The 19,989-nt window shown below is 42.8% G+C and overlaps 1 protein-coding gene across 1 annotated transcript in view; it reads right to left on the reverse strand.

Annotated features, from left to right (window-relative positions):
- LOC311229653 (gamma-glutamyl hydrolase) overlaps positions 1–19,989 on the reverse strand; it is a gene marked incomplete at both ends in the record, with an annotated part of 196,343 nt that overhangs the window by 18,605 nt on the left and 157,749 nt on the right. Inside the window, 2 exons of the mRNA XM_084315730.1 lie at positions 7,426–7,516; positions 9,279–9,385. Of these exons, the coding sequence (XP_084171856.1) occupies positions 7,426–7,516; positions 9,279–9,385 (198 nt within the window). The remainder of the gene's footprint in view (positions 1–7,425; positions 7,517–9,278; positions 9,386–19,989) is intronic.

Below are 19,989 nucleotides of genomic sequence, written 5' to 3' on the forward strand. Positions count from 1 at the left end.
TGGATAAACATTCCACTGCTCATCTTACCGGTATGATGTTGCGTGTGACAAATAAACCTGACCTTGCAGGTGGACTTGAACAGCAATCATATACATTGAACCCTGGCAATGGCATCCAATTAACAGTGATTAATCATGCTATGCTTAAATGGTCAACTCTGCACCCTAGGCTTACACACACAATTATGGGTAACGTCCAGAATAATCACGCTCGATACGAATGCGCAATGAGGAGGGAGCGCCAGTACAGGGACCACGCTGATCTCTTCGCCGAGAGTGACGCGTACCTGCTGGGATGCTTCAGGCTGCCAAGACCTGTGCTAATGGAGCTGTCCGAGACGCTGGAGCCACCACTGAGGAGCCAGACCAGACGCTCCAACCCTGTGCCACCGCACGTGCAGGTACTGTCCACCCTGGGCTTCCTAGCAACTGGAACATTCCAGAGGGAGCTAGGAGACAGGGTGGGCATATCCCAGACCTCCATCAGCCGCTGCCTCCCACGGGTCTTGGCTGGCATCGTGGAGTTGACCACACAGTATATCAGATTCCCCTTTTCCGCCCAAGAGCAGATCCCAGTGAAGACGGCATTCCATGCCATCGCTGGGCTGCCAAACATCATCGGCGCTATTGACTGCACCCACGTGCGCATCCTGGCACCCTCCCCAGACCCGTTCCCATACCTTAATCGGAAGCAGTACCATTCTATCAATGTACAGGTATGTTTCTAGTTTCTGTTTTTTGTTAACTCTCTTGTTACCACTTCATCCAATTGGACAGCACCTTGCTTCCTTTTCTTATCTTACTTGTTTTTTCTTTTTTCCTGTGTTACTATATATTTATATCTACCCTTTCTTTTATATAGCTTCTCTCTTCAAATTGAATTTATAATTATTATTTATTATTAGGTCATCTGCGACGCCAACAACCAGCTGTTGAACGTCGTCGCCCGTTTCCCAGGAGGTGCGCACGACTCGTACATCCTCCAGAACAGCAAAGTGGGTATGCGCCCCTCGCCGGACACGGCGTTCATCTCTCTCGTGATTTGGGCCCATGCCTCCCGTTTATGGGTCCCTCTGTAACCGGAGCTGCCGCTACTGAACAGCACCCCCTTATACGTCTCCACTCCCGATAACAGTACCTGAATTAATTAATGGAAACTTTATTAACAGATTGGAGAATTTACAATACAGTACAGCTCAATACACACAATTGTTAAGGGGATGCAGATCAGAGAAAGACGTTTGTCTTGTTTACAAGGGTTCCCCACCTCTATTTCAGCGTTTGTGAAGTCTTTCGCTGTTGCTTTGCAACGGGTGCGCCTTCACTTCCTCTCGTCTCAGAGCCTCGCTTTGACATTTCAGCGAGGATTTGCACACTGCCCATATTGACTGCCTTATAAGGAGTGTCTGGGGCGTGGTTTGTATGCAAATGACCTAGACGGGTACGCGCATTTCGAGTTTAAGACAGAATGCCATTCGCCAAGCAGGTACCAGATCTTGTCACAGGTGCGACCGTTTCAGCCACTTAAGACATATTACCAGCACGTTCGGGACTCAGAGTGAACTTGTCATTGATTCTGTCTCAGTGGTTCCAAGATAAGTCTTCCAAAAGAACTCTTTGAAACATTTTGGAGAATGAGACCCATTGTATTACAGTTAGCTCGCAAAGTCCAATCCTTCACTTTTTTATGTCTATTTTAACACATTCAGCTCAGCTCCAGTTAGAGCTGTCCCCAAGCCTGTTTTTGGGATTCGAACATTCGCCAGGGTTTTTCGAACGGACGTTCGAACAATCGTTTTTAATCATGCAAACAATTTGCTCCTAAATATTAATAGTCTTTCGGGTATTTTATTTAGAAAAATGGCCACTTCCGTCCATGCCTCATTCCTGCATACTTGATTTACTCTCTGGTTTTTTCTAGTTCAGTACTGTCGAGTCTTGACTTTAGGCACATAGCGCACATTGCTGCGGTTGAGTAGTAGTACCTACTTACTGGTCACGGGAGGCTTCAATAACGTTTGAATGATAATCCATTTTGTGAATACATTTGGTGAAACAACTTTGTTGGCCGACGGCTCCTGCTATCTTAACGTTAGCAAGCTAAAGCTAAAGGGCTGCGCTCTAACGTTACATAGCTTAATTAACGTGCATAACATACCTGTGTAAAGTTAAGCAGCTTGTGTTCTGCTGGGAAAGCATCAGCATCACTGCACACACTTCCAAACGTCCATTTCGGAAACGTTGTATTATGAAACCAGTATGAGACTAGGGGTGGGGGGGGAAATCGATACGTAGTACTACTTTGCGTGGCGATACTGTATCGATACAGGGACGGCAAGTATCGATATTAAATTATTCATAATTTTTTTTTTGTATAATATATTTTTTTGTATAAGGAAGTTGCATTGTTAATTTCAATACCTGTAATAGTACAGTAGTCCACACACATGCACACATGTGCATTCAGTTAAGTTGGAATATGACTGTAATACAAACAGTTCAGTTTGTCAGGTACATGCAACACAGATTACAGTGTTTACATCTGTCTGCTTGAGAAAATACCATGTTCTGCAATAAAAATGATTGAAGTGAGATGAACAGACTGAACTTTATTTTATTAGATAAAGACAAAGTTTTACTTTGCAGTTGAAAAAAGGTAATAAATCGTAATATATCGCAATATTAATATCGCAATACTCAGCATATCACAATATATTTAGTATCGCAATATTATCGTATCGTGACTCAAGTATCGTGATAGTATCGTATCGTGAGGCCTCTGGTGATTCCCACCCCTATATGAGACGCTGTGCTTTTTTATCGTTTCAATTCGGAAAGTTGATGCTCACATGGCTTTTTTGTTTATCCAGTCATTCAGCGAATAATAATGGCAGGGTGATGATCAGAGCCAATCAGAGGCAGATCGGGGCTGGTCTTTGCAGAATGCACGTGACGTGTTAGAGCCAATCAAAGGCAGAGATATTTTTTTATACCAATTCTTTTTTTGAGAACGCACATGGCCACAGGGGAAAAGACGCTACACACACACGCATACACACAGACAGACAGACCTGCTGGGAGCTGCACCAGTGCGACAAGGGAAAATATTCAGTCGCACTGCACTGATTTTTCGCACTCTGGAGCCCTGAGTGAAATGCGAATGAAAGGGTTGAAATCAGTACTCGCAAGGGTGCCCCCAAATATTTGTTTCTATTCGCACAGGCTATTTTTAGGCTCAATATGCGACGCACTGTACAGCCCTGCAGTGGACCAATTGCATGCTTTCGCAGAGGACATGAAGCCTTCAGTCGATTTCTTCAGACATTAAGCACCCCCCACAGTCCAAATGGAATGATGGGTCTCATCTCCAGGGGGGACGAGTCGGCCTACAGGAGGGAGATCGAGAGGCTGCAAAGCTGGTGCAGCTGCAACAACCTGGAGCTCAATGCTCAAAAGACAGTGGAGATGGTAGTGGACTTCCGGAGGAAAGCAGCCCTGCCCCCTCCCATCATACTGGGAGGCACCCAGGTGGCCTCCGTGGAGTCATGCCGATTCCTAGGCATGACAATCTCCCGGGACTTGAAATGGGAGCTTAACATCACGGGCCTGCTTAAAAAGGCCCAGGGGAGGATGTTCTTCCTCCGGCAGTTGAAAAAATACAAACTGCCGAGGACCATGATGGCCCAATTTTACACGGCCATCATTGAGTCCATCCTCACCCACTCCATCATCTCCTGGTTCCCTGCTGCAGCGGCAAAATATCTCGCCAAGCTGCAGCGGGTGATTCGCTCCGCGGAGAGGGTGATCGGCTGTCCCCTGTGAGAGAAAACTGTGTTTTTTCAATGTATATTTGGTTTATAAACTGATATATAGAGACAAGCTTTAAGAGGGTAATACCATTATCATCACGGGATGATATAGACGGTGGTGGAACCAGAGGTTTCAGAGCGAGCAGGAGTCACTGAATAGCAGCACACTGACCGAGCAGGGTGAATGTTTTGAATTCCGATCTAAGACACAACAAAGATAACGTGGCAGGAGACACAGAGGCAGAGCGCGATGGAGGTTTTGACAGTAATGAAACGTTTTGAAATGTGTGAAAGGTTATTAGCCGTTGTCATGACAGCACGTCGCATGACAACCAGAAGAGGGGCGGGGCGTCGTTGCTATGGCGAAGGTCCTATAAATCTAACAGTGTTTCCGGGTGTAAGCCAGACCAAGAGCGGCTAAGGGCAGACTAAGATCTGACTGAGACTAAGAGGGAAGAAACCAGAAGAGACTCTCACCTGAGGGGGGGGGAATGCCACATCATCATTAGCTTCGGCTAACACGAGGATGGTTCAGGCTAACGACCAGGCCTGACCACTATTGGACTGAATAACAGCAGAGACGATAGCAATGAAAATACAATCGGATAACATCTGGGCTGAGGCTTCTGTTTATATCAATAAACAACGCTTCTCCCTTGTAAGGTATTACGCTGTGTCAAAATGTCGAATTCTTACGAAGGTGGAGAATTATTATGGTTTGCGGATCGCACTAACGGGGAGAGATAAGGATTGTATCAGCCAGTATATGAGACGTCAGGACCATTAAAAGTACACAACGCAGAGGAATGGATGGAGAGAGGATAACACAAGAAGACGTGATACTGGCCAGATTGATCAGGATCTAACACCTGGTTGCCTTAAGTGTTCACGCGTCCCCTGCCCTTCCTCAGGTCCCTGCACGACTCCAGGGCGCTGAAGAGGGCAAGAAAGATCATGGCTGACCCCTCCCACCCCGGACACAGCCTCTTCACCCTGCTCCCCTCTGGGAGAAGGCTGAGGATCCCAAAGGCTGTGAAAGCTCGTCACAGACTGAGTTTCTTCCCCTCAGCCTCCAGGCTGATCAATGCCTTAGCCCCCCCCCCCCCCCCCCCACGCCCCCAAGTGACACTGGCACAATGACACTGCACTGCACTGGTCTTTACTGGAACTCTGCACTTTACACTTTATATATATATGTATGTAAATTATTAATCCTCCACTGCACTGTTTTTTGTGTGTGTCCTGTGTCTATGTTGGTGTTGTTGTTACTGTGGAAAAAATTATGGAAAAATGCATACACTGTAATGCCGCAACAATTACCAATGTGTTTTACACAAATGGCTTAATAAAGGAATCTGAATCTGAACACACACACACCCCCACACACACACACACCCCCACACCCCCCCCCCCCCACACACAGACACACACACACACACACACACACACACACACACACACACACACACACACACACACACACACACACACACACACACACACACACCAGGGCTCGAGACTAACGATGTCCCGTCATCCCGGGGACGATCAAATATTGATTTGGGACGAACAGAAATCTTTGCTGGGACGCAAACGGGACGGAGAGGATTTTTTTTTTTTCACAGGAAATGTCAATTGGCCGACTGTCAGTGCGCGCATATATTGCTGTCAAATGGTGAATGTCTCGTGCTGACTAAATTGACAGAGTTCACTGAAGTCTAAACGTAGCGTGATTTGCCAAATCCAATGACTATCTCCGCCTCCCAATGCAGCCATACGCTAATCCAGCATCAAGCTCCTACCCACCTCATCAGCCAGTCGCGTTGCAGCAGCGTCACACCCCAAATGAGTGAGGGAAATCTCTCTTACCTAGGCTTTCTCCACTGGTATTTAACCCTGGTTGACACAGTGAATGACAGCTGGTAATTGACAGTCGCACGGCACGAGACCACTGTACAAGAACCGCGAACTGTATGGAACTGTATACAGTTATCGACGCGTTCTAGTTATAGCTGCTTATTGCTAGCTAACGTTACTGACTAACGTATCAGACTGCCACTGATTAATCCATAGTTCACACTATTTTATTCTTATTTTTTATATTATTATATTGTTATTCCTATTTTAGTCCTATTGACCTAAATGTTTATTGTTGTTCAATGTGAGCGATACATAGTCTGCTCTGTAGTGCCGAATTTCCCTCGGGATTATTAAAGGATTTCTATTCGATTCTATACTAACACGTAATGTTACTACCATTGCGAGTTAATTGGCATAACGTTACATTTATCGAAACGAACGTGGAGAAATAGACGACAGGCTATAGGCAAACTTCACTTCAGCTACACAATGAATCCATATTCAGTGAGGAGGGCCCGCTGGAATTTAGCAGCAGTTATCAATATCGACCAGGAGGACAGCGCGATCTAAGGGACATGTTTCATTACTAGTCAAGTGTCATTACTTTAGTTATCAAAGGTGGAATGTCTGGACGCAATGACATTATATAGTTTAAAGCTAAACTATGTTTTTCTTTCTTGTTAGAAGAGGGATAACTTATTCAGTTAGATTTGATTTGATCTTTATTTATCTCTAACATTTTCAACCATAAACACACACATTTGTAATAACAAAAACTCAAACGAAATAAAATACAAATACATTTAAATATATTTTCCTATGGAAGGAATAATCAACATGGCTCCAATTGGTTGACTATAACAGCACCGTGACCAAATATCCCTATACTAGCACCTTGTTAAACACTTTTTTTTATATATATATATATATTTATTTTTAATCATAATTATTCTTGTGAAATCTTTCCACCTGGGAGCCTTTTGACTAAATCAATTTATTCTCCCCTTCTCTGAATGGTGTTTCTTATGGCAATAACAACTATAGACGACAAAACCAAAGTAAAGAAACAACATTTGATTTTTGGGACGTTACATTCACTTTGGGACGGTTAAAATTGTATTTCGGGACGGTTCTGGGACGGTGGTGAAAAAAGTTAGTCTGGAGCCCTGACACACACACACACACACACACACACACACACACACACACACACATACACACACGCACACACGCGCACACACACGCACACACGCACACACGCACACACTCACACACGCTAACTGCTGAGTTAGTCTTCTATTCATTCCAAATAAACAGCTATTGCTGCTGGTGACGTAAAACACATCACTTCCTGTGTGCAGGATGATTTTGCCGGGAATGTCCTACCAGACACCACTGTTTAGAACAGCCAAGAACAGCAAATGTGAAAACATTCATGAACGGTAGAATCACTATTGTGTTATATCAGTTGGTGATAGAGAGTGGCACATTTATTTTTTATTTTTTATAATTCAGTTTCTATCTATTTTTGGTTCTGGTTTCAATGATTTGACAAAACGTACATCTTTGTCACATGTTACAACCAACAGTTTTGGTTGTAGTGCTGGTTGTTGTGCTAAAATGGTTTATTATACTGTATATTCCATGACACATTTTAATCAGCAATGGTGTCAATGTTCTTGCTGTGGTGGCACTGACTAAACGCAGTGGAAACACTGGTACGACCCATCTGTACCCATGCAGTCAAGAACAGTACCTTCCATGGTGGAGATGAACTCTTTCTTTCCATCGCTGTTGGTGGACAGGATCTTGTAGAATCTCTTCAGCTTGGCATTACGACTGTAGTTCTGCACAAAGACACAACGGTTACATTACTTTTAGGAGAAGAGTAAAGTGTGCTTCAAGAATGACAGATTAAAGATGCCTTTTTCTTAATACAGTAGATCTTATGGTCAGTCTGTCCCAGATTTTCAAAAAACTTTATTTTCCACAATGGAGACATGAAACCTTTACGAAATAGGAAGTAAGTAACACTTTGTCTGTTTAGCACCAAACATGAAATATGTGCTTGTTCCACGATGGGGAAGAGGTGTACCAAGGTTTGTATTATTCTGCCATAGGGTGGCACTATACACAAAAATCACATTATAGAGACAGAATTTGCCACAATTATATGTTGGTGTGCTAGTGTCTCACTACAATACACCAATACACCAGATGGTGGTGATATAATCAAAGGTGAAAATGTACAACATGCAGGATAGGGGATGTCTATGGCTACCACTGTAATACTACTAATACAGGATACAGTACATGATAGAGAACTTCTACCATGGCTACCACTGTAGTACTAATGCAGGATACAATACAGGATAGAGAACTTCTACCATTGCTACCACTGTAGTACTAATGCAGGATACAGTACAGGATAGAGAACTTCTACCATGGCTACCACTGTAGTACTAATACAGGATACAATACATGATAGAGAACTTCTACCATGGCTACCACTGTAGTACTACTGCAGGATACAGTACAGGATACAGAACTTCTACCATGGCTACCACTGTAAGACTAATGCAGGATACAGTACAGGATAGAGAACTTCTCCCATGGCCACGACTGTAGTACTAATGCAGGATGGAGGACTTCTAAAATGGCTAAACTGAAAGCAAATGTGGAGCGCTGGGCTCGAACAGGCGAGCCCAGCGTCTCCAGATTTCGTGGCAAGCGCCTTGCCCACTACGCCACGTAGCCGCCACGTCTGTCTAGTTTTTAAAATAAAGTGTGGATTGGCTCCTCCTCCTTTGTCCGGTTTCATCAACCTCAATCTGCCTCAACCAGGAACACTAGAGGTGCGGCAAGGGGGGACTGTACAATCCCTTTAAAAAAAAGTGTATTTGGCCAGGCCGTCTTTTCATACAGAGCATCCCACCAATGGAACTCAATTCCTCAAACAATTAGAGTGTCCACATCATACCATTCATTCAAGTGCAGGGTTAACACTGAGGTGTCTGTGTGTGTATGTGTGTGTGTGGATATGGTGCGTCTGTCTATGTCTGGGTCTCTTAATATGTCATGATGTGCTCTGTCCTTGTGTCCATGACTGTATTGTGACCTGTATCCCTATCGTATGTCTATGTGCTTTTGTTGTGTTTTTATTCTAATGTTATTTATCTTGATTTTATTCTGTTTTTATTGCTAACCCTTTTTTTACACAGGATTTTAGCCTGTACCTTCTGGCAGGGATACTGCCAATGGAAATTAGCCTTTTGGCTAAAATTGGGTGCATTTACATCTGTAAAATGTTTTATTAATGTACACTGTCCCCCTTGAACAAATAAAGTAAACCAAACCTAACCTAACCTAATGCAGGATGGAGGACTTCTACAATGGCTACCACTGTAGTACTAATGCAGGATGGAGGACTTCTAAAATGGCTACCACTGTAGTACTAATGCAGGGTGGAGGACTTCTAAAATGACTACCACTGTAGTACTAATGCAGGATGGAGGACTTATACAATGGCTACCACTGTAGTACTAATGCAGGATGGAGGACTTCTAAAATGGCTACCACTGTAATGCAGGATAGAGGAGTGTACAGCACCTGCAGTGAGAGGCTCCAGCTGTGGAAGTTGGAGGTGATGTTCTCTTCAGCCAGAGACTGTAACAGGTCCCTGGGAAAACCCCGGAACAGTCGACTGGACTGGGCAGCTATAGAACACACATTCATACACACACACACACACACACACACACACACACACACACACACACACACACACACACACACACACACACACACACACACACACACACACACACACACACACACACACACACACACACACACACACACACACACACACACACACACACACACACACACACACACACACACACACACACACACACACACACACACAGGAGAAAGTGACTGTTAACTCTGGAGATGTGTGTCCTATTTATCTATTTATTTATTTTATGGTGGAACTCAAATGCTGAAAAGATTAGTGTATAACACCATCCACTTGCCCGGAGTGTATAATGTTCTTTATATGGACAATAGTTAAAGTATGAAAATTACATTCTTTTAGTGCCATTTATTTATCATGGACATTTGGCTGCCCTCGTCAATGACAGTACGGGTTATTTCCCTAATATCTAAGAATGAATTGAGAGATTCTCAGTTAACTCAATCGGCAAAGAAAGAAAACTTTTCTCCATATTATATGTCATTGTTTCCCTCTAAAATGTATTCATCAGATGTAGGTGTAGTATCCTCAAGAATATGTGCATAATCGTGTGTAATCTTTGCAATTGTTTATATCTAATTTACACGATTAGAAGAATTATGGTAAATTTTATATTACCAGCTATACGTCAAAATAATTAACTAAAGTTCACATTGACTGTGAGATGGAGAATTGATTAGACAGGAAGTTAAGAGCGGAACCAAGTAGTTCAGGTGATGCGCCAGGCCCCCCTAGGTGACGGCTTCCGCCCTCTCACGCCAGAGGAGTTTCTGGAGTAAACTGAGCAACACGTGTCTTCATTCCTCTTGATCATGTCCTATGCTTTCAGGTCAGTACACTGTGAAAAGTACCGAAAACACTATCGTTAGAAGTTATAACGTTAGGTGAAATGAGTAACACGAATTGTGAAATGAGTTGAATGTTTAACAATGTCAGTAAGGTTCCGGTCTGACCGCGGAAGAACATGGCTGCTTAACTCGCGAGCTCCCCGACAGCAAAATGAGTTAGCCCCGGGAAACATTTATTAACAACACCAGGGTATATATTTAATAGGGATGACAGAAGGGGCTATCACGAGACGTAGGGCGACGACGATTACAACTGAAAAGGACGACGGAATGGCAGAGAATGACGAAGTAACGGGAGGAAAAGATGGCGACGATGACTGTGAACAAGAAGCCACGCTGTTGAACATATACAACGAGCTCAAAGACTTCAGAAAAGACAATGAGCGTCAGTTTCGGGAGATAAGGAATGACATGAACAAAATGAACGACAGGCTCGGTGAAACGGAGGGGAGAATCGGAGAAAATGAAAATGTGCTTGATGCGGCGACGGTTTTAATAAAAAAACTGATACAGAGGCAGGCCGACATGGAGGCTAAACTGCTCGACCAAGAGGGCAGAACGAGGAGAGAGAACCTGCGGGTGTATGGTATCCCGGAGGAGAAAGAGGGAAAAGACATGCATGGATTTCTAGACGGCTTGTTTAAGGACGCACTCGGACTGCCTCATGACATGGACCTTCGTATCGAACGAGCACACCGGGCACTGGCCCCAAGGCCTAACAACCCACAGCTGAAGCCACGGTCAATCGTGGTTAAGTTTGGGAGTTACAAAATGAAGGAAGAGATAATACGCCGAACATGGCAGAAGAAGAACGTCTCATGTGGCAACGATCGCTTCTATGTCGACCATGACTTCCCCACTGAAATACTGAAGAAGCGAGGAGAATATGCCGAGGCCAAGAGAATAATGAAGGAGAAGAATCTCAAGTTCCAGACACCGTATCCAGCGAAGATGAGGGTATTCTACGAGGATGGCACCCGCCTGTACCAGAGCGCGGCGGAGGCGACGGCGGATATGGCAAAACGTGGATTCAAGATCACCGTGGTGAACCCGACTACCGACCCGGACCGAAAGGAGATAATGCGGCTGTCTACCTGCCAGACAGTGGGAAGAAAACGGGGACCGGGGGACGACATGCAGGAAAAGACAAAAAAATAAATAAAAAAAAAGGGATTGAAAAAAAAATAAAAAAAAATGTGTAATGAGAATAGAGGGCAATAGATAGGAGAATATGATAAAACTGTGGGAGGGGAAATATCCCGGATGGATACAGGAAAAATATAACGAAATGAACCACAGGCCATTATGGCTATGTCATAGAAGTTACAATATACCAATATATATCTGAGAGATATACAAATGTTAATTGTTGGAAACGTTACCGTTTTGTCAAGTTCAGTTGAATTGATCGCACTGTATATAGATTACAGTGTGAGCCATACGTTACATCAGGGTATATAAGATAGTAGGGGCACAGTTTTGGGCAACCTGCCTTGTGCCATATGCACTCCTCTGTTAGTCGAGGGGGACCGAGGTGCATGGGTGAGTATCGATCTCACACTCGGTACGACTGTTCTATCTGGGGTCATATCGAACGTAGCTTGGGTAAATGTGGGGGGGGGAAATGTATTTATGTTTTTTTTACATGTTCTTTTTTATTTCATTGTATGCTATACTATTGTATATATATCTTCACAGTCTCAGGCACTAGAATACGTCCTGGATTGCACAGGGGAGATGCAGTACGAGGAATATGGGGCTGATTAAAATAATATCGTGGAATATAGACGGATGTCATCATCCCATTAAGAGGAAAAAGATATTGACGTTCTTGAAACAAAAAAAGACAGATATTGCACTAATTCAGGAATCGCACCTGGATGAGGAGGAGTCGGCCAAGCTTAAAAGGGATTGGGTGGGACAAATATACTATAGTACGTTCTCTTCTAGGAAGAGGGGGGTGGCAATATTGGTGAGAAAAAACTTAGACCTAAAGGTGCACAATAGTTTCTCACATGATGAGGGAAGATGGGTTATACTGGATGCTGATTTAGAGGGACAGAGGACTACTTTAGCTAATATATATGCGCCCAACGGGTCATCCTCAGACTTTTTCCATGAGGTATGTGAGGTGGTCAGGAAAATAGGGAATAGCAACGTAATCATAGGGGGGGACTTCAACTTGGTTGGGAACACCTTGATGGACAGATCGTATCAACCCAGGACCGCTGACAACACAGGGAGACTGGCGGTTGGTGTTCTGATAGAGGAATTGGGTCTAGTGGATATTTGGAGGGTTATGAACCCACAAGAAAGAGACTACACGTTTTACTCTCACCCGCATTCCTCATACTCTAGAATAGATTATTTCCTGATCTCTAGCGCACTGGTAGAACAGGTGGCGAGTACTGGGATAGGGAACATTGTAATATCTGACCATGCTCCGGTTGATTTAGTGATCACATCCATGGAAGAAGGGCAACGATCTCGGAGATGGCGATTCAATAACCTGATGTTAAATGATGAAGGATCGTGTGCGTACATTAGAACTATATTTAAGGAATTTTGGGAACTAAATGAAGGGTCAATAGATGATAGTGGCATAATGTGGGACACATGTAAAGCTTACATGAGAGGACGACTCATACAATACGGTGCGATACTAAAAAGGGCAGAGAAACAAAAAATGACAGCGTTAGATGAGGAAATTAAAATACTCTCGAAACAGCACAGTCAGAGACCAGACCCAGAAACGTGGAGAAACCTAAGCAAATCCAAATACGAATTGAACAACATATATCAAAAGAAGGCTGAATATGCGTTATTTAGGACCAACCAAAGATATTATGAACAAGGGGAGAGAGCGGGTAAAATACTAGCGAATCGGGTTAAACAAATGCATAATCAAAATATTATATCCTCGATTCGTAATAAAGATGACAAGATCATTACAGACAAAAAGGAAATTAATAATGTTTTCAGGTGCTTCTACCAGGACTTGTATACCCCACAGAAGGCGGTGGATCAGCTAAAAATGGACGCGTTCTTCGACAAAATCAAATTACCGTCATTATCGAAACAACAGGTAAAATCAATGGAGGGGGGGGTCTCGATAGAAGAAATACACGCGGCAATCAACAGCCTTAAATTGGGTAAAGCACCAGGAGACGACGGGTTTACTCCCGATTTCTACAAACAATTCAGTGATATAATCGCTCCGAGACTATTAAAAGTATATGAGGATTCATTGTTAAAGGGGGGCTTGCCCACTAGCTTGAGATCTGCCACTATTACATTACTACAGAAAAAGGGCAAAGACCCTCAATGTTGTGGAAGCTATAGACCTATATCCCTGAGCAATTTGGAAGAAAAAGTATTGGCAAAGATACTTGCGAATAGAATAGAAGATGTATTACCAACTCTGGTGCATTCAGATCAAGTGGGCTTTGTGAAGGGGAGAAACTCAGCTGATAATATCCGCAGACTCCTACACATAATGTGGAAGGTCAGGAATGATATAGAACCTACAGTGGCCTTCTCATTGGATGCCGAAAAGGCCTTTGATAAGGTGGAATTTGCATTCTTATTTCACACACTAGAGCGCTTCGGGTTCGGACCATCGTTTACCGGGTGGGTAAAACTGTTATACACAAATCCGATGGCATCAGTATTGACCAACGGGATCGTATCCTCGCCCTTTAACCTAGGGCGGGGGACGAGACAAGGTTCTCCGCTTTCTCCCCAAATGTTTGCGCTCTTCCTCGAACCACTTGCTATCGGACTAAGGACTAATCAGGACATCAAAGGGATAATAGCGGGACAGGTAGAACATAAATTATTTTTGTATGCGGACGATATCTTATTGGTATCCAGCAATCCCCGAACAGCAGCTGGGGTCATTGGAACTATTATCGAGTCCTTCTCCGAAATATCTGGGTACACAATCAACTGGAGCAAGTCAGAAGCAATGCCTCTCTCTAAATGTTGTCCCCCTGATATCAGAAGGGGGTGGCAATACAGATGGATGCCGTCAGGGTTGATATACCTAGGAATAAAGCTGATCCCAGGTCTGAAAGAGTTGATGCAAACCAATATTGCCCCTATAATCGAACACATTAGTGCTCTGACCCAGAATTGGGCCAAAATGAATATGTCCCTCCTGGGAAAGATAAACCTAGTAAAAATGATATTGGCTCCCAAATTAAATTATATCCTATATATGTTGCCGCTGACTCTCCCGACCCAATTACTCAAACAGTATGACAAAGTCATTAATGTTTATCTGTGGGGGGGCAAAAGGCCGCTATTTGGACGGGCCAAAATGTATGCAGCAAAGGAAAATGGCGGCTTATCCCTGCCTAAACTAGACTGGTATCACTATGCATTCTCGCTCTCCCAGCTCTCCAAACTGAATCACTCGTCTGAGGAGGCACCTGCTTGGGTCAAGATGGAGGAGGAAATGATATATCCCTCATCTCTGGAATCCTTCCTGACACAATCAGACAGACCTATACCTTTTAAAAACCCTTTAATGGCATTTATCAGGGAAACTTGGAATCAATCGCACAAAATGACTGGTGATAGCCCATATTTGACTACGAGAGCCTCTATATGGTATAATAAGAAACTAAAGATTGGTAAGAAATCAGTCATATGGGACGATTGGATTAAAAGGGGGATACATGTACTAGGGGATATAGCCGGGGAGGATGGGGTCTTGCCTTTTGAGGATATTAAAGAGGATTTTGATATAGATAATAAAAACTTTTATAAATTCCTACAGATTAGACATTGTATATCGTCATCAATAGGAGGACCAAAGTGTGGCCCGATTACTGCAATTCAAGAAATATTCTATAAAGGATGGCGTAGGAAAGGCGGTGCGTCAAGATTTTATGATGTTATAAGAGAATACAATGCACCCAAGTTGGCGGGTCTGAGATTGAGCTGGGAGAACGATGTACGTGAGGATATTACTGAGGAAATGTGGGAGAAACTGGTGTCCAAATGGAGTAAATTCTCTAGGGAGGCGCAATCACAACTTATTTTTTACAAAGTGTTGAACAGAAGCTATTGGACGCCTAGTAAACTGGCCAGACTGAAATTAAGGGACAGTGACATCTGCTGGAGATGTGAGAAGGAGACAGGCACTTTACTGCACATGTTGTACGAATGTGAGAAGGTCCGGAAAATGTGGGATCAAATTGTGGTATTCCTAAGTAAGGTCTTGAATGTGAAGATAAATAACGCCCCAATGGCATGTGTTTTGGGTATAGTACCGAAAGGGATTAAACTGCCTAAATACCGGGGAATGTGGTATAGAATGGCCATGATATCAGGATGTAGAATTGCATTACGACATTGGAAATCACCTGTTGATATTACTTTTAAAGAATGGATGGAACTAATGTTCCGGACAGCATCATATGAAAGGGTGACGTATAGAGTCGCAGGGAGAGAGGATATTTTCGCTGAGGTATGGGACAGTTTTCTACACCTGACTGAACGGTCTGGGGACAAATGATTAAGATGGGATTACAATATTATCAAGGATGAATATGAAAAATGGGATTGGATCTGATGGTACCTGTGCTTTATAATGTATTGTGTATATATGTACATATATTTTATGTCCGGATGGTGTGTCTATGGAACGGTCACTGTCTCTACCACACTCACATGTGCGCAGGTATAGCCGCATACAAGTATCTAGGATACACATATTCATATGTGTACATAATAGGTTTACACACACTCATATACACAAGGATAAGGTATACACATCAGGGGCACACATACATGCACATACTCATTTATAGGAGATAGGCATACACATACCTACATATACACATAGTTGAAATATAAGCTTTCACTGACACATAAGGGGGATACACATGTATATAGGAGACACACACATACGTAGCTGAGACGCACATATATATACACATCTGAGATATACACTCACATAGGGGGCAGAGGCACACATGGATACGAAACACACACAAGAGATAGGAGTACAGTCACATACCAGGAAGATGCACACACACACATATGAGGCATGTACACATGCTTACGTGATACACGTACCCACATACATGTGTCGGAGACATGCGTGCATGCATGTTATCATGCACAACTGCATATGTCTGGGGCGCTTTCTCTCACATGCAATATGGAGAAGGGTGGCATCCCGATAGAGGATGCAGCACATACCTGCTCGAAGGTAGTTAGGTCTACATGCAAGGTATATATATCAGGGATGTATACGCATAATGTATAGTATAGTATGTTTCTTTTTTCGTAAGTCTTTTTTTATTTTCCATGTCAGTTATTAATGTATTTGTATGAGTCCTTTACATGTTTTGTATGTTCTTACAAAAAAGAAAAAGACAAATCCTGGAAATTGAATATGATGATGTGGAAAGAGATGTTTGGAATGTTGGAGAGATTTGTGCAAAAAATAAAAATATAATAAAAAAAAACAATGTCAGTAAGAATATAAAATATGTTATGTGCACGCACATTGTGATATGCATAGGCCGCGAGGGAAGATGGCGTTTTCCACGTTATCAGTTACTAGCAGTGCTTATACAACGGCATGCAAATTTCTCGATTCTGATTGGCCATTTACACGTCTTTATTGGCAACAATCCACGGTCCTGGGCTCAGGACCCGCCCACAACCGAATCACATATCACTCCCCGGCTCACTCCGGGAGAAAACAAGATCGCGGACAACAAATGGTTATGTTGAAAGCACCATAACGACTAAATATGAAGCGATTCTGTCAAGGGGAATGTGTTAGTCCTTTAAACAATGTTGGATGATGTAATTGATGGGTCTTGAGTCAATCTAGAACAAAAGAAAAATCGCGGATTGATTGATTGATTAATTGATTGATTTAAATGTCTTCCTTCCTATACTTTCTACTGACTGCAGCGTTCTCTCTCACACTGTCCGACGCTGGCGTACCCACAAACACACACACACACATACACACACACACACACACACACACACACGCACGCACACACACACACACACTGTGACACACACACACACACACACACACACACACACACGCACACACACACTCCTGTCTGCAACAGCGGGGGAGTCAGACTGAGAGAGAAGCAGCGCTGTTTTAAGTGAGCATGGTCTATTGAATTGATTGATTGGTTGATTGCTAATTTTATTACTGTACCCCTGGTTTCCAACTGGTTAAGTTTAGGCTAAAAGAAATAAATAAAAAAATAGGGCGAAGAAAACGTTTTTTTCCTATAGGGCAAAGAAAACGTTTTAATTTGTTTTACCTACTTTATATAGAAGCATCTAAGAATGAAGTTCTATGGAAAGTAGGTCTGCATTCCCTTAACAATTGTGTGTATTGAGCCGTACTGTATTGTACCCATTCTGCATCTGGTAATAACATTTTCAATCAATCATTCCAATAATACACAGTTGGATGTGTTAGTTGGTTGGATGCACTTCAAGCTGCTTCCACATGAGGCAACTTCTCTCAATCATTCCAATAATACACAGTTGGATGTGTTAGTTTGGTTGGATGCACTTCAAGCTGCTTCCACATGGAGGCAACTTGTCTTTTTTGTAGTTGTGGGAACTACTTTTTCTGGCGGATGGTTTTTTCAATAAATCTTCGATTAATGTGTGTTTATTGTATAGAAATAAGGTTGGATGAATCTGGCAGTTGTATAAAAGCTTTACACCACTTGTAGTCGTGATTTGTGACCAATAAACCATGCCTAGGGGGGTCTAACGACCACCCCTAGGCATGGTTTATTGGTCACAAACCACTCCTGCGCGTGATGTAATGCTTAAATACTTGCCGCAGGGCTAATAAGAGGCGTTATTATATTAAGGTACATTGTGACTTGTTTATTCAACGCTGAAACCTGAGCACTTGATTATAATGTGAAGTAAGGTTGTTTGATTATAATGTGAAATAAGGTGACTTAACGAAAATATGGAATAAGAGTAATTGCTATCGTCTGAAAATGTGTCTGAAGGCCACAGGATGCACATGTAACCAGGACGCACATGTCACTATAGCGTTATTTCTTTCCGTAGCCGCATTTTGCGGAGACGCTCTCTGATTGGCCACTGACTGACGCTCTCTGATTGGCCACTGACATGTGCGCCCAATCGCGTGACCAATTTCCTGGTCTAACAGCCTGCAAACTACCTAACGCCTAGTTTATCACTGCTTAAGCTTAGGCGACTCTTTCGAAGTTGGTTAAGGTTAGAGTTTGGAATCAGGGCTGGTGTTCTATCGCCCTGCTCTAAGACAAACTCTAACCGTAACCAACTTCGAAAGAGTGCCTAAGCTTAACCGGTGTAGAAACAGGCGTCACACGATTGGGCGCACATGTCACATGAAGTGGCCAACCAGAAAGCGTCTCCGCAAAATGTGGCTATGAAAAAAAATAACGCGTCACTATACACAGTCAGAGCTGAATGCTAATGAGACACCATTTTGTAAAGTTTTGATAAGAGCAAATGATTCAAGGAAAAGAATATTTCCCAGGAAGTTTAAGATCAGTCTTAAACCACCACAAGTAGGTTGTACAGTAAAAGTAAGTGGTAACTTTGGTGTTCATTGAACTAGTGGTATGTGTGACACGTGACGACGACTATAGTACCTCAATAGTATTTAAACTACTAGTAGGTTTAAGCCAGTGGCTAAAGGAGAACTATAGTTAAGCTATTCCCCCCCTCTCGCGCTCTCTCTCTCTCTCCTTTCCCCGCTCCTCTCACCCTCGATCCACTCCTCTCTCTCTTCCTCTATCTTAATTTCCCCCTCCCCCCTCTAGCTACCTATCCTCTCGCTCCCCTGTTTAAAGGTGTGATCTTACACTGTGAGTTTTCCGAAAAGCTCACACATGCACGTGTAGAGTGAATGTTTGGTACTACAGTAAAGAGAAGTGTGAATATGTTGCATATGATTTAAGTGAATATCTGAACAACTATCGACATTGAACCAACAGGAGAAATGTAAATGAACGAATATGATTGAACTGAAGGTTTTGATAACCATTGACATTGATTGACCAGAGGTACTGAAATAGACAAACAAATGTAATGAATGCAATTGATGATGTAAATATGATTTTTGCATAAATTAAGTTGAATTGAGAGTTTTCATGACAATAAAACTCTCAGAGGAGTTTCTGGAGTAAACTGAGCAACACGTGTCTTCATTCCTCTTGATCATGTCCTATGCTTTCAGGGAGTGAATGCTGACCGGCTGTGAACATGATTTGTCCCGGTACCCAGTAGCCCATTGGGACCGGTAACATAGGCAATCTCTGAAGTTTGGTAGTTGCTTCATATGTTGTTGAATTATTTCACTATATATCCAGAAGGATTCCCATCATATTATAAAATGTAACTTAGGTAGATAGGTAATGAATAGGTAGCTACTAGCTAGACTATAGTAGGCAATTGTATTTAAAATACAGTATACTGTATATCAAACAGAGAAATAACCTGTACTGACATGGATGAGGGCAGCCAATGTCCTCGTCCACCACCATGAGAAATAAACATCACTAAAAGAATGCCCCACTGCTCCACTTTCCATAGTTGAGCTATTGTCCATAAGGTCATATTTGCATATCTTGTATGTCACAAATGTAACAGTACTATATCTGTATGTAATGTATGTCATAAATGTCATGATTAGATTAGATGATTA

Source organism: Notolepis coatsorum (genome assembly GCF_963971535.1).
Source record: "Notolepis coatsorum genome assembly, chromosome: 6".
Classification (NCBI taxonomy): domain Eukaryota; kingdom Metazoa; phylum Chordata; class Actinopteri; order Aulopiformes; family Paralepididae; genus Notolepis; species Notolepis coatsorum.